Source organism: Gavia stellata, chromosome 9, assembly GCF_030936135.1.
Source record: "Gavia stellata isolate bGavSte3 chromosome 9, bGavSte3.hap2, whole genome shotgun sequence".
Taxonomy (NCBI): Eukaryota; Metazoa; Chordata; class Aves; order Gaviiformes; family Gaviidae; genus Gavia; species Gavia stellata.
The window spans coordinates 18,779,580-18,793,898 of record NC_082602.1 but is presented as its reverse complement, the minus strand read 5'-3'; the positions used below and the strand labels follow the sequence as shown (position 1 = coordinate 18,793,898).

General features: G+C 48.1%; 1 protein-coding gene across 1 annotated transcript; it reads right to left on the bottom strand.

Moving 5' to 3' along the window:
- Positions 1–1,763: 1,763 nt before the first annotated feature.
- On the bottom strand, positions 1,764–13,880 carry NOLC1 (nucleolar and coiled-body phosphoprotein 1). Its single transcript, XM_059821133.1, has 14 exons — positions 13,770–13,880; positions 13,626–13,681; positions 13,354–13,475; positions 11,679–11,794; positions 10,752–10,893; positions 10,119–10,222; positions 9,273–9,423; positions 8,254–8,394; positions 7,760–7,849; positions 6,284–6,430; positions 5,510–6,058; positions 4,679–4,791; positions 4,206–4,286; positions 1,764–3,935 (listed from the first exon to the last, which is right to left on the bottom strand). Exons 1-14 carry the CDS (start codon positions 13,878–13,880, stop codon positions 3,777–3,779), a joined length of 2,082 nt encoding a protein of 693 aa, XP_059677116.1. The 3' UTR covers positions 1,764–3,776.
- Between the last annotated feature and the right edge of the window lie 439 nt (positions 13,881–14,319).

The window sequence follows — 14,319 nt, the reverse complement described above, 5'->3', positions numbered from 1 at the left end:
CGCCGCGGGCGCCCCGGCAGGGAGGCAGCGCGACCCTGCGGGGCCGAGAGCCGCCCCGGCGGGCCGCGGGGTGAGGAGCACCGACCGCAGCTGCTCCCGCGGCAGCTCCTCTCGGACAGCCCGCCCCGGACCCGGACCCGGACCCGGACCCGGACCCGGACCCCTCCGCCGCGCCCCGCCCCGGCCCGGCGGCAGCGGAGCCGGCACCCACCTGCAGCGAGTCCCGCGGGGAGCACAGCCCGACTCGCGGCGCACAGGCGCGGCGCGGCGGTGGGAGGGGAGCAGCCGCCGCCCGCCCGCCTTCCTCTTTCAGGCCGGCCGGCGGCGGGCGCGGGCGGGGCCGGGCGGCGCAGCCCCAGCCCCCGGGCCGCACCCCCGGGCCGCCCCGCCCGGCCGGGCCAAGCCAAGCCAGGCGCTTGGCCGCACGGAGGCAGGGCGAGCACGGAAAGCCGCCCCCGCCGCTCCGGCAGCCCGAGCGGGCAGGGAGGCAGCGCCTGGCAGCTCCGGCTTGCGTCTTCTGCCGGGCCAGTGTGTCAAAAGGGTGTCAAATCATCTCTCCAGTGACCGGGGGTGGATCCTGCTTGGACGCTCACAGGGCCAGGACCCCCTCTGCGGGCTCTGTGAGAGGGGGGGAACAGGGGGCCGCACACACATTAGTCAGGACAGCAAAATGGAAAGGATGGCGCACAGGGGAACGAGGAGGGTAAGGACAGTGTCCCAGGGCACCCATACAGGTACAGCCCACCCCGGAGGGGGATGTCCTGTTAGTCCAGTTCCAGCATTAACCACAGCTGAAACTGCACCAGTGATGCACAGGGAAACTAGGCCTAGGTGCTCCACGAGGTGTTTCCTCTACACCAGGACAGCAGCAGAGAGCAGAGATGTAGGTTAAGCCCGCCTAGCAGCTCCAAAAGCTTCTGAAGGAAGCAGTTTTTCCCCAAGTAGCAAGGACATGGAAGACCATGTAGCTTTGAGAGTTTCACAAAGCATTTTTGTTGCGCTTGCTCAGTCAGGTGCTGACCTCCAGCAAGACTGATGACATTCTTTGCATCTGCTGCTGAAACTTCAGATGGCATTACACCTTCTCCTACAACATCACGTTTGAGGCAGGGGGCTGTGGCAGACAGCGTTGGTTACAGAGCAACTGACAGCCCGATCCACCTGGCAATTCTGTTCATCCCAACCTTTCCATAGAGGTGTAGCATAAGGGGCAAAAATAAGCATCACAGCACACACGGACCTTCACCAGGCCCTACCTATTAGTAAGTTTCTTTTCCCTGCACACATGGTCACAGAGCAGGAAGAGAGCACAGGGGACACAGAAATTAATTCTTTTAACCAGGTATATACAGAATTTTTCAGTTATACCTATTTCTTCTTCCTATAGGCTATATTGCCTATATAGGCAATATAGGTTATATTGCCAGCTGTCATACAGCAATACTGGAGAAGACCTAATGAGATATTCCAGTGTGAAGGGACTCAAGCAGCCTCAGTTTGTCTTGGTGTAATTAAATATTCTTCCACTTGTTTCCTCCAAATTTCTTCCAGTCACTTGACAGCCAGAGGTGCAGGCCACCTTTCACTTCTGAAGACCGCTGCTACATGCACTTGAGCACATAACTCAGGAGACAAGAATTGGCTGTAGATAGGTGTAGTCAGACTTACCCATTCAGCTTCAAGAGACAGTGCTACATTACCCCCAGCACTGACACCCTCCCTTTTCCCAGCTGCTATTCCACACCTTTAACTACCAGATCCACTCAGATTACAAAGGCAGCAATCTTTATTTTCTGAGATATTTATGGGCTTACACTTAAAATACCCCCAAAACACAGAAGTTTTTAAAAAGTTTATGAGTTCCAAATGTAAGTTCCTGATAAACAGAAAAAAAGACAGCAAATGAAAAGTCACAAGCAAGATGATGTTCAAATTCCCAGGCAGAAAATACTCTCTTCCCACCTTCCTTTGACCTCTAACATTTAATTCCTTGTAATAACCATGGTCTCCTGGGCCCCCCAGCACTGTGGCCTAGAATCCAGGCAGCAGAGTGATTGTGCAAGCCAGAGGGGAAGTCCTGAAAAATGCTCATCTGAACAAGTTGTGGCTCATCAGGTCTCATCCAACCCTCAATTAGGTGACACTGCTTTGCTCACAAGTGTAGCCTCCTGTAACAACAGGGCTCTTCTCATTGCCACCCTTTGGGAAGGGAATGGAAACATGGAAATCAGGCCCTGCATAACCTCTCTCACTGGCTGGTGGTTTCATGAGATGGGGTGAGCAGTTCTCACAGCCCACTACCCCATTTCCCAAACATGCACTATCGCTATTCAATTCATACTGGCTATGGGCTCAGCAGACTGCTCCACAAACTAAAATTAACTTAACCCATCTAACAAGGGAAAAAAGTAGTTGAGGGAACCATTTTCTACCAGGCGCGAGTTGTACCAGAAACAAGGAGGCAGTCACACAACTGGACGGAAAGCAAGCCCTCCTCTCAAAAGCAGTAAGCCATTATATGATCTCAGTTGCTCATGAAAACTCAGTTTAGGCTACAAGTTACCGAACTTGTTTGAGGCTCCTCATATTGAGCATGTACTTGTAGCCAACACTTCAAACCTTACACCACCAGGCTTTATTTGCCTTACTGCTATGGGGAAACAGGCATTTTACTTCTTGAGAGGGATTTAACAGATGGAAAAAAGCTCAAAGAGCAAGTGATCCAACCTGGAAAAGAAATTTAAGGCAGCAATGATACATCCATCTCAACTCCCAACAAGGTGCATGGCACATTGCTGGGAGTTAGCACAAGCTGGCATGTTTTATGTTCAGAGAGAACAGGAGTAATGCCACACCGCAGTCAGAGCCTCTGAAACAAAAGCATCAAAAAGCAGAGCTGGGTAGAAAAGAGGGCTTGATCTCCTCTGCTTCCTTACCCATTCCCACTGAGCCAAACGTCTTAACCTCCACGCAGTCATTTCTGCACATCTCCACTCCCCAGCTACATTCCCAGTGAGATTGTTATCAGGAGTGCTACAGTAGTACTACAGACCTTGGCCTTTCTGACAACAGCTCCCAGCTTGCAACTGCAAACAATACAGCTACTCAACTACTAAGGTGTATTTAGACTCTGCTTCTCTAAGTACTCTGGTTAGTGGCCTCAACAGGAGTGGAAGGAAGAGGAAGGTAGGAATTTATTGTAAGGTGAAACCATAAAAGAAGGAAACAGAAAAGAGGAACCCTGTCACACTGCAACTGTGACCTTGAAATGTCAGGTGGGGGTGGGGATTGCAGCCAGAGGGTTCAAATCAGTTGTTGCTCTTACAGTAACTAGCCAAAGGCAAGTTACAATACTTGCCATTTCACAGGTATCCAAGTTAAACTGGCTGAAAAACAAGTGGGATGTTAAGATACAGGAGAATGATTTCTTTCTTCTACTAGATGGGCAGGAAACCAAAATTAAAAAAAAAAAAAAGAAATCACTGCCAGCCTTTTAAAATAAGACTGTAGAAAATTTAAGTCTTGGAGGTCACCCTAGTGGTGCCGCTTAACACCAGCCCAAGGATGGTTACAAATTAGGGGCCTAAAACAGAATTAGGAAGGGGGAAACGGGGGAAACATCCAACCATTCTCCCACATCCCCACACTGGAGCTGCCTGCCCCACAACGGGCTAGGGGAGGTAGCATTCCAGGCAGGCTTAATATCCGTAATGTCCACACGCCCATCCAAGCCATTCTGGTGAGCAGATGGTTTATGAATTCCCAAGGAAACATTCTCAGTCACTTTCAAACTTGACAGAATTGACTTGGGTCGATATAGTGCCCCCACGGTAGCCGCCTCGTTTTTTCTTTGTCTTCTCATGGCGGAAAGATTTGCCTTTAGTGAATTTCAGGATATTGTTAGCCTTCTCACCCCAGTCACCAGCTGCTCCTTTCTGTGAGGAATGAAGGAGGAAGAGGAAAAAGAAATTCAGGGCAGTACCCAAGGGAGTAAAGGCAATGCTTTGCACTTCATCCCACCCAGCAAACACCAGTACGCTAACACTGGAGCTGATACCACTCTCCCACAGGCCTCCTGCCAGTGCTCACATACTTCCTAACAGCACCTCCTGGTGGAAAAAGTTCCTACCAAAAAGACTGCCCACAAGCACACCAAGGCTGCTCTGCCGACAAGTGCTACCACTCTGGGCACTACCTAGCCCTACCTTTGCTTCAAATGAGTTATCAGCAACACGGGCATCCAGCTCAATCTCTTCTTCCCTTACACGGCGGAATGGAGAGGCTGGCTGTTAAAGAAAACGAGATACAGTAAGCATATACATGTGCATGATATTCCCTTTGTGACAACCTTCTTCCCTCCTTGCCCTGCAAATACGGAGCCCTGTTCACATCGCCTCAACCTTTAAGTGTTTCTCAGATTCGTAATTCTTTCCCTTCTTCAGATCAGGCAGCTCAGGGATGCTCCTGTGCAAGCATATATCCAGTCGACCTTTGCCAGAATATTATGCACATATGTGCACTCCCTAGGGTTCGCCAGACAAGGTTCAAGTGCTTGAGCAGGGAGCAAAAATACAAATAATCCTGTAGGCCCAACCTGCCCCAAAAACCTAAAGAAGCCTACTTGTTCAGGAGGCAGAGATGCCTCTCCCACCAGTCACCACAGTCCACCCTCACTCACCTGTTTCACCTTGGGAACTGTGTGCGGTGTTTTGGCTTTGATCTTTGCCTTTTTACTGTGTGGTGTCTCTGGCTCCTGAACATCTTCCCTCTTCTGTTTCTTCCTGGTTGTGCCTGTTAGATGTACAGCAGTAAAACTTCAAAGGGAGTAACTGCAGTTTTGGGGAAGGTAATGGCATCTCTCCCCCAGAATGCAAACCCGGTATTGACACAGGTGTGAGAATCAGTCCCTGCACTACCTCACCCAAAACCCAGACTGCTGTAACAGACACTAATAGCCATTCTGGGTCAGCAAGGATTTTGCCATCCTATCCTAATTAAAGATGATTTTGTGGAATAGGGTACCTCTATATTAATGATTTAGTGCACTTGAGAAAGTTCTGTTGGTTAAAATTTGCCAGTTCTTGGAGTCACACACTATGCACTTGCACATGTCACTAGTGCATTCAAAGTTGTTTTCCTCCTAGGGGGATAAAGATTGAGATCACGCATTGAGGCATCACCTATGGTGTCGCACTCAACACAGACAAGGTCCTCCAGCAGTCTGCCTGCTGTCACCAACAATCTTGTGCATGCACAGATGGCAATTGGCAACAACTGTACATAAATGTACTTCATGTTACCACAAACTCCATTGCCAGCAGATATGCAATACAGGCAAAAAGGATCACACCAAATTAAAAACCAGCCCTTCCCTCTCAGTACTGCACCAGATGGCATAATCTAATAGTGCATAGAGATTAGACTGAGTATTTAGGAAAGGCTCCCATTCATGCTTAGCTCAGTAACACTGCCTGACAGACCCACTTCCCAGACTGTAGGTAATAAATACCTCCATTGACTTTCCCAGTCTCTTCTTCAGAGCTGCTTTCACTGCTGCTACTGCTGCCACCAGCTGGCTTAGACTTCAGGTTGTTTGTTGCTGGTGCGGATGCTTTTGCTTTCTCTGTGGAGGCAGTGGTCTTAGAATTGTTCTGTGGCCCTTTCCCTGCCTTTTTGGGCTTCTCGTCCTCTTCGCTGGAACTATCAGATGAGCTGCTACTACTTTTAGAAGCAGCTGCCTTCTTCCCCACAGGAGCTTTTGCTGACCCTGTAGATTTGGTGGCTGGTTTCACCGCTGGCTTCTTTTCTTCTTCTTCTTCACTGCTTGAGCTATCAGAGTCAGAAGTGCCTGCTTTGGGAGCTGGGGTAGGTTTGGACACTGGCTTACTCACTTTGCCAGCTAATTTAGCTGGAGTGCCTCTCTTCTCATCCTCAGAGCTGCTATCTGAATCAGAGCTACTTTGTGCTTTCTTTGTGGCAGCTTGTGACTTCTTTTTTGCAGGGGTTGCTGCTTTAGTTGAGGGCTTCACAGGGGCCTTCTTGTCAGAGCTATCAGAATCTAGAATGAAAAGAAAAAGAATAATCAAAGCTAAGCCCCATTCTTTCAACACGAAGCTAACATACAGATTCAATGTTGATACACAGTGCACTTCATTAGCTGCTTGAAACAACACTGCAATGGGTATTCCTGTCCAACTGCGTCCCCACACCCTGCCTAGAAACACAGAGGTCTGAGCAAGCACAACGTGCATGTGGAAATTCTCCTTTTCTTCTACCCCCATACCTGAGCTGTCTGAGGAGGAACTGGAGTCTTTCTTTGCTTGTCCAGGCTTGACAGCTACTTTTGCTGGTTTGGAAATATTCTTTATCACAGGTTGTTTAGCTGGGAGCTTACTCCCTACCTTCTTCTTGTCATCTTCAGAGCTAGAATCTAAACAAACAAAAAAAGTATGTTCTTTAAGTTAATAAGCTTCTGGTGCAAGTTACTTTAGTAATAACTTGTATATAAGTCACGGGGAAGTGAAAAGCAAAATGGCTTGTGGCCCAAAGCTGAGCCACTAGATAACTAGCGATAAGGAGCATTTGACGAACACTTGAATGGTCAGGGGACAGCATTCACCTTTCCACATTTATCTTCTTTGTTGGGAGGAAGTGGAAACAAGCAGTTTAAGTTCTTCATTAAGGCATGCACAAGGAAGCGGATATTTGGAGAATAATGTAGGAGAAGAGGTACAGAAAAAGGGACTGGAGAAAGTACAGGTATCACCAAGAAAAACTCAGGGAGAAGAAACATCGAGAAAAGAAGCTATGTGGTAAAGACCAAAGAACAGGCAAGAAATTAGGAGATGAAATTGACAAAGCAGGGAAAGTGAGGCAGCAACAGCACAGTATCTCATTTTAGCTTTCTAGTCCCTGTATCAGATGTGTTTAGCAGCAGTCTGAGGATAGACTGGAGACTCCGGTGTACAAATATGCCTTTGTATTGTGTGTCACAGCAATCTGGAATGCTAAGCCTGCTCTATTCCAACATTTCTGAACACTTTAATTACAGTAATCAAAACCTTGTCCATTTGTGAGCAACTAGGCAACAAAACCAGAAAAGACTGAACTCCTGCCACATGTTGAAGGGTCACACAGTGTAGTGCTAGCTGTCTGCAGACAGACAGGCAGCTGCCACCCACAGTCCCTGCCATGGCACCAGAGATGTTGAGATACCCAACAGAAGCACTGTGAACTTGGAGGGGAAATGTACCACATAGGGAACTTATGTGGGAAATACAGCATTGCAAAACTTTAACCATATCAACAGAAGATACAGAGCATGCTGCCCCCACTTCTAGGGTCACATTAGGAGAAGGCACCTTTTGAGTCTATTTTGAACTTGGCATGGCGATAACATTTTTTATTTCGGAAACTTCTCCCAAACACAATGGGATAACAGAAACCAAAAATCAAAAAGTGTAACCTTTAACCTTCCTGGAGAAACCCGATACACATGATGCCCCACTTTTTCCATCCAGCATCATGCAGACCTTTCTGCACTTGCCAATGGCCTCACTGGTGTCTCATGGTCAGACTGCACTCTGCACAGCAGGCTGCTGTTTTTCAATTTCCCATCTTGTTAGCTATGGAGACCGTGAAGCTTTTGAGCTCATACACTAAGGATCTTAGCAGATACACCACTATACAGCAACCTGGCCAATAAAAACATTAACACAAAAGAAAAAAAAAAGAATCACAATTTTATTTCTTGAATTACCTGAGTCACTGTCAGAACTGGATTCAGCTTTCTTGGTAGCGGCAGCTTTGTTTTGGGGGCCAGGGATTGTTTTAGCTACTACCGCTTTGCCTGCAAAAGCAAGTTTAAAATTAACAGGCCACATCCACACCAAACGTTTGTCCCAAGATCCAAACCTTTCCAGATGTGAAAAAACTCCAGCCATTCAGCCAGCATATCAGAAGCCAAGCAAAGACCTGGCCAGCTGCAGTAATGGGCCTGGCTTATTCCCGCTAAACTAGATCCTGATAACTTTTCAAACCAACACATGCAAAGTAATCCAACCTGCACACAGTTTGGATCCACAGGTTGTACACAGCGTTATTTGAGACCCCTTCAAATTACTCGGAAGCTTCCAGAAAAGCAAACAGCAACGCAGACCAAAATCAAATGGCTTTTTCAAGGAAACCAAGACATTGCCAAGTCATGGTCCACACCATGCAGTACTTCCTCTGCATCCTCCTCTCCTCACATACCTGCTCCTCCCTTTGGAGGCACCTGCTCTGCCTCATCACTACTGTCTGAAGAGCCACTGCTCTCAGCCTTTTTTGCAGGAGCCTTGGCAAGGCCTTTCTTTGTCTGCGTAGCTTGAGGAGGTGGTACAGCACTGTACTGACCTATGAAGAGAGACACAGCATTCAGATGCCTGCGTGATAATGCAAGCAGCACATGAGATGTTTGTTGTAGTTAGCATATAGCTCTTTGGCAATTCGCTTCCATTTATTCACCTTCTGTAGCTACAAAGATACTAGCTTATAATTTGAAAGGTTACACCCACCCCACTGCTACCTCCTGTTTCTACTGTTAGTTTAACTTCCTTGGGGTTCTGCTGACCCAGCCATCTCTGCAGAAGTTTTCTTGCACTCTTAGAAGAATGGGAGCTTGTGTTACCAAACTTTTTCAAAAAAAGACATATAGAGATGTCACTTTTTGATCATTTTCATTTACTGCCTTCTCAAATCCTCCGGTTAGAGAATCAGACTGAATTTCAATGCTTGATCCTCCACTCAGATCAGCTCTCTACGGGAAACCTAAAAGCGCTATACTATATTTAACAAAAGGCCCATTTAGCCCATCAGCTGGATCGCAACTGAACAGCCCTGGATACTTCGCAGAAAACCTAAAAAAGCTTAAATTGCTGCAGTTACAGAATAACCAAATCACTGGCAAATTAATTCCCAAATCCTGGCAGACAGGAAACCTGCAAGAATGTACTTAAAGGCTACCTGAAGAGAAGACATGCAGCAAACCAGTTAGAGTCTCACAATCTCTCTCACTCCCCATCCCTTGCTGAGGGAGGAGCTGAATTGTAAGCTTACCCCCAACAGCACACATGAAAAGAGCTGCTGTATTTCCGGTTCACGATACCATGCCCAGCACCACGTGGAACCTGTGTGCAGCAAGACTTGCCTGTGCCCTGCACACGCTTCTCCCGGGACAGTGGGACTACCAGAAAGCATCCTCCCACATAGCAGCAATGGTATTCAGTACTTACCAGACTTCGGCTTTTGTTTTGCAGGTGGCTTTTCATCGTCTGAGCTGTCAGATGAGTCCTCACTACTGGAACTTTCCTTAGCACGTTTGTTTTTCGCTGGACATGCTTGAGTGGCTGCAGGTTTTGGCAGAGGTGATTTCTTGGGAACAGCCTTATCACAAGAAAAAAAAAAAAACACACATTAAAAAAGAAGTTACAGAAATCATGTGGGGACAGCTGGATGTGGATCTTGTTTAACTCTACGCCACGCTTAAGAGAGCAAATTTTGAAGATGAAGGGAGAAAGATTAACAAAGAATCTCAAATGCAAATTTTAGGAAACACAAGAGCATCATGATTTTTCTGGCCACTCTGCTGTTGTTTTCTGCTGCATAAATCCCTAATGAGGAGTTCCTCTGACTCAGAGGCACAGAACTGACTGGAATGGTAGCAACTGCCACTTGATTAAACACAACTATGATTATTTTTGTGTTACAGAAAATATTTTTAAACACTCCCTAGTGGAAAACTCAAAGTTACAGACAGCTAAGCACAAAAGAGTCACACAGAAGTGAACACGGAGACTACAATATGGTTATGACACAGTGAGATGTTTCCCCCTAAAAGGAAGGAGCAGAGGAAGCAGTAAGGAGGTATTAGGGAAGAAAACCCGTGCATGGAGATGTGCTAGAACACATAATCCCACTGTATAAAGGAGAAGGAGGTATAAGAGCCGCAAATGCTGTGCTCAGTATCTGTGTAGTCTGTGCCTTTGTCTACAGATTTCACAGTCGCTGCAAGACAGAGATACACCCAGTCTTACTAGACTTCTATAGTGTTTTTTGAAGTTTTTCATGGTCTAATTTACCTTCTTTGGTGCAGTCTTTTCCTCATCAGAATCTTCACTACTGCTGCTACTGCTTGCTGCTTTTCCATTGACCACCTTGGTGGCTGCCTGGGCAGCTTTACTGCCTTTTGAGGTAAGTAAAAAGGGACATTAGAAAACACGCTATGGTAGATGAGGGGTAATTACATTCAGCATAGAGTATCATAGAGAGAAAAGAACCATAGGAAGCTAACAGGGCAACAGGGCAGATAAGGCAGTACTGCAAAACTGTTGTTTTATCCTACTGCAAGCTTAGAGAAAGTTTTCAGAAAACTGTCCATTCTAGGTCACCAGAAGTTCCAGGACTAAGTAAAGATCTTCCCTGCTCTTTGAGGGGAAGACACTGGCAAAAGCACAACTTAAGCAGTTAAGGTTGCTGATTACAGCTACTTATGCAAACAATGCAGCATTTGGGACCAGATGTTTTATTTGCTATCAGTTCTACACCTCTTCCATGTCAGAAGCAGCCTGGACTGGAGTGCAAGTGGCAGTGACAGCAGATTTTCAGAATGCTATGTTAATACATATGCCTTTGCATGTAGGTACAGTCCCCATCACTCATCCCCTGGCTTTTTTGTTGTTGCACTTTGACTCATGATACACAGTAAGAGGTACCCGATTTAGGTGTTGCTGGTTTTGGTGGCTGTTTCTTTGGTGCTTCTTCATCTGAGCTGCTCGAGTCAGAGCTGGAGCTCTCTGCTTTCTTCTGAGGCTGGATTTTGTTTCCAGCTGGCTTCACCACAGGTTTTGTGCCTTTCTAAACAACATGAGAGAAAACTGATTAGCCCTTGTAGCCATGAAAAGAACAGGCGGCTAATAAGTGGGACACATGTATAGAGAGTACAAACAGCTGTCTTTCACAGAGGTTACCATTTTGACTTGGAAACACCACTCTGCCTAACAGTTAGGGCCTGAAAATCCCTGGATAACAATTTTGCTCTGGGAAACCTCCCAGCAGCCCATGGGAGACTTCCTTTGCACCTCAGTCTCCAGTTTTGCCTCCTCAAAATGAGGCAGCTCTGGGGCTGGCACTGTTCTCTTCCTTCTCCAGATCACACTAGTTTGAAGACTGAAAATACTGACTGGGCAACTCTAGTTGGTGTCCTCTAGTGTACACTGCCATCATTCTTCCTCCCCCCACCTTCAAAACCATGACTGCAGCAAGAAAAACGAAAGAGAAGATTCTCTTTTTACATATACACATATATGTAGAAAAAATCAAATTTATTTTAGCGATTGTAAATAAATCTTTCTCTGCAAAAAAAGTAACCCCTGCCAGTCTTAGGATAAAAGCAAGGAGCAGACTTGGACATGAAACAAAGTGGTTGCTGGACATAAAATTGATTTCTCATGAGACCAGTCCAAATGGCACACTGTCCACTACAGAAATGTCTTCTTACATTGCACCTGCAGCACTCTAGCCACTCCCACTCCATAGTTCAGGAAAAGAGAGCCCAATTTCAGAGAGAATTCTGCTGGTCAAACTTGCTGTTATCCACCACTGTCAAAAATGCATTAAAGAGGCTGGAAAGAAAAGCTGACCTTTGCTGGCTTCTTCTCCTCCTCCGAGTCTGAATCATCACTGGAGTCCTCGCTGCTGCTCTCTGCCTTCTTGGATGGAGGAACTGCTTTTGCCTTGGGCACAGCTACTGCTTTAGCTGCAAATAAGGGACAGCACATATTGATGATAAGTTAATCCACAACTTTCAGGTACCTATATCCTGAACTAGTGTGCATCAGGGCAAAAGGATGTACTAAGGTCATTGAACTGTGACTGAAGTTCTTAACACTGATTTTGTTTCTTGAGCAGGGTACAGCAGAAAACGGGTAGGCAAGAGGATAAAACCAATTCTAGATTTTATCTTTGTCACATACACGTGTAAGTTTACCAAAAAGGACACCCCACAAGGAAAGTGTCCCCACAAACTGAGGTAACATTAACTGGGTCTGCACACCTTCCAGCTTACAAAAACTCACTGAACAAATGCAGACTTCCAAAGAGAACTCACTGCAATGCCGTGTTAAGGTTCCAGATGCTTTGCTTAACGTGTTTTAGCCAAATCTATTCCTGCCTGGTTACGGATTGCTTTTTAGTAACATGGAGAAGTCATTTTGCCTCAAGTTATATTTGCAACTGTCCTTATCAAACAAAAATCAGATCTAAGTTCAAACTCAGCTTTAGGACAGCTCAAGTAGAACACCAGTTTTCTTTCTGTGTCTCTCCCTCTCCCTGTCTGTTCCTTCTCTCCCACAAATCTACTGCTAGGTACATACAGACTTGTGTACACTGTGATTAAGGCAAGGCATAAGAACAATTCCAGATAAAAAGGGAAAAATACAGCTCACCACATACCAAAGTATTTTTTGTTAGCACTAGGACACAGGCTTGAGAGAAAGGAGGGTAGTAACCTCACATAAGCAGCAGGTGAGTAAGGGTGCTTAGCATTTCTCTGGAACATGAGGATACCGTGTACAACTGCCCTGCACCCAACAGGTCACAGTGCCCACCAATACAGAGGAGTCTGATAAATCCTAGCCATGCAGGAGTTTTGTCAAATTACATGTATTTTAACAAACGTGAAAGCACTTACAAAACCTGAATCAGTTTTCCCACAACAGCAAGATGAGAAACCATTGTTTAAAACTCTCAGTGAAACTGAGAGTCCCTGGAAAATAGCACAGAAAAAAAATCATGAGGTAGCTACCTCCCATGAAGAGAGTACCAGCCCAAGCTACATGCACTCAAAAACCAATTTCACTCAATATTTAAATCAACACATAATCTGAATGTGCCAAAGCAAGTAGGAGTAACCCTGCTGAGATAGCCTATCAGTGAGTGTTTGGAAAGCAGAGTCTCAATATAGACAAGGTAATGAAAGTGCGGCTTCAATCGCACCTTCAAAACTCAGTACAGCCCAATGCCTTCACCAGTCTCAGCCAAAAGAGACAAACTGAATGGCTAAAACCTTCTGGTGGACACAAACCCTGATGTGCTTCAATTATAACTGGATAAAAAGATTACCCTTAGCTAGGATGAACATACCTTACACGTAACGAGCAAAAGACCTGCCAGAAACAAGCTCAGTCAATACAAACGCAGTCCTTAACAGGTGCTGAAGAACCTCAAAAGAGCCGCTGAAGCTGCGCTCTATCCCCGGGTGAGCAGCCAATGTCAAACACAGCCCTGCCCGGCCCCAGGGCCGCTCGCAACCCCCACCTGGCTTCTTGGCTGGGGGCGTCTCGTCCTCCTCGCTGGAGCTCTCATCGCTGCTGGAGGACGGCTTCCTCTTCGCCTGCGGGCCGTTGGGAACGAGCTTTCTCTTCTTGGCCGCTGGAGACCTACAGGGAGGAAGGCTGAGATGGGGACTACGAGGCGAGGGCCGGACGGCGGCGGGTGCCGGAGGGAGCCCGGCAGCGCGGCGCAGCCCGCCCCCCACAACCGCCCCCGGGCGCGGTACGCGCGGCCCCCGCCGCCGGAGGGGCACTTACTTCAGCCAGTAACTGAAGATGTCCAGGAGGGAGGCTGCGTTGGGATCCTGCTCCTTCTAAACCAAGAGAGAGGCCGCGTGCGTCAGTCAGCCGCCCAGCCAGCCGCCCCCCCCGCCCCGCTCGCCCCCCCCCCGCCCCGCTCACCGCCGCCGCCTCCCTGGCGAAGGCGCGCGCGGCGCCCTCGAAGCGGTTCTCGCGCAGGAAGGCGAGCACGAAGGGGAAGAGGTCGCTGGGCACCGCGCGCCACTCCGCCATGCTGCCCCACCGCCACGTGCCGCCTGCGCGCACGCGCGCGCCGCGCCACGTACTGGCGTGCGCACGCGCAGCGCCTCAGCTCCGCCCTCCCCGCCATGTTGGCCGGGCGTGGCGGGGCGCGGTAGGGGGGGGGCGGGTTCCGGTAAGGGCTGTCTGCGGGCGGGGCGGGCGCGCAGCGGAGGGGCCTGCGGGGCACAGCCGTTTTCCCGGCGTGAGGGGGTTTGGAAAGGCTCAGTGGCGGCGCCCGCGTCTGGGTGAAGGCAACAAGCAGGGCGGGCAGGCTGCTTGTGGTGGAAATGCAGGCTTCGGGCGCGCAGCGGGGAGGAGGTGGAGGAGGAGGAGGAGGAGGAGGAGGTGGTGGGAACCCGGGGCAGGCTGTGCGGGGGAACTCGAGAGCGTGCATGCGACACTGGAAGAGGGAAGCCTTCAGTCCACTTAA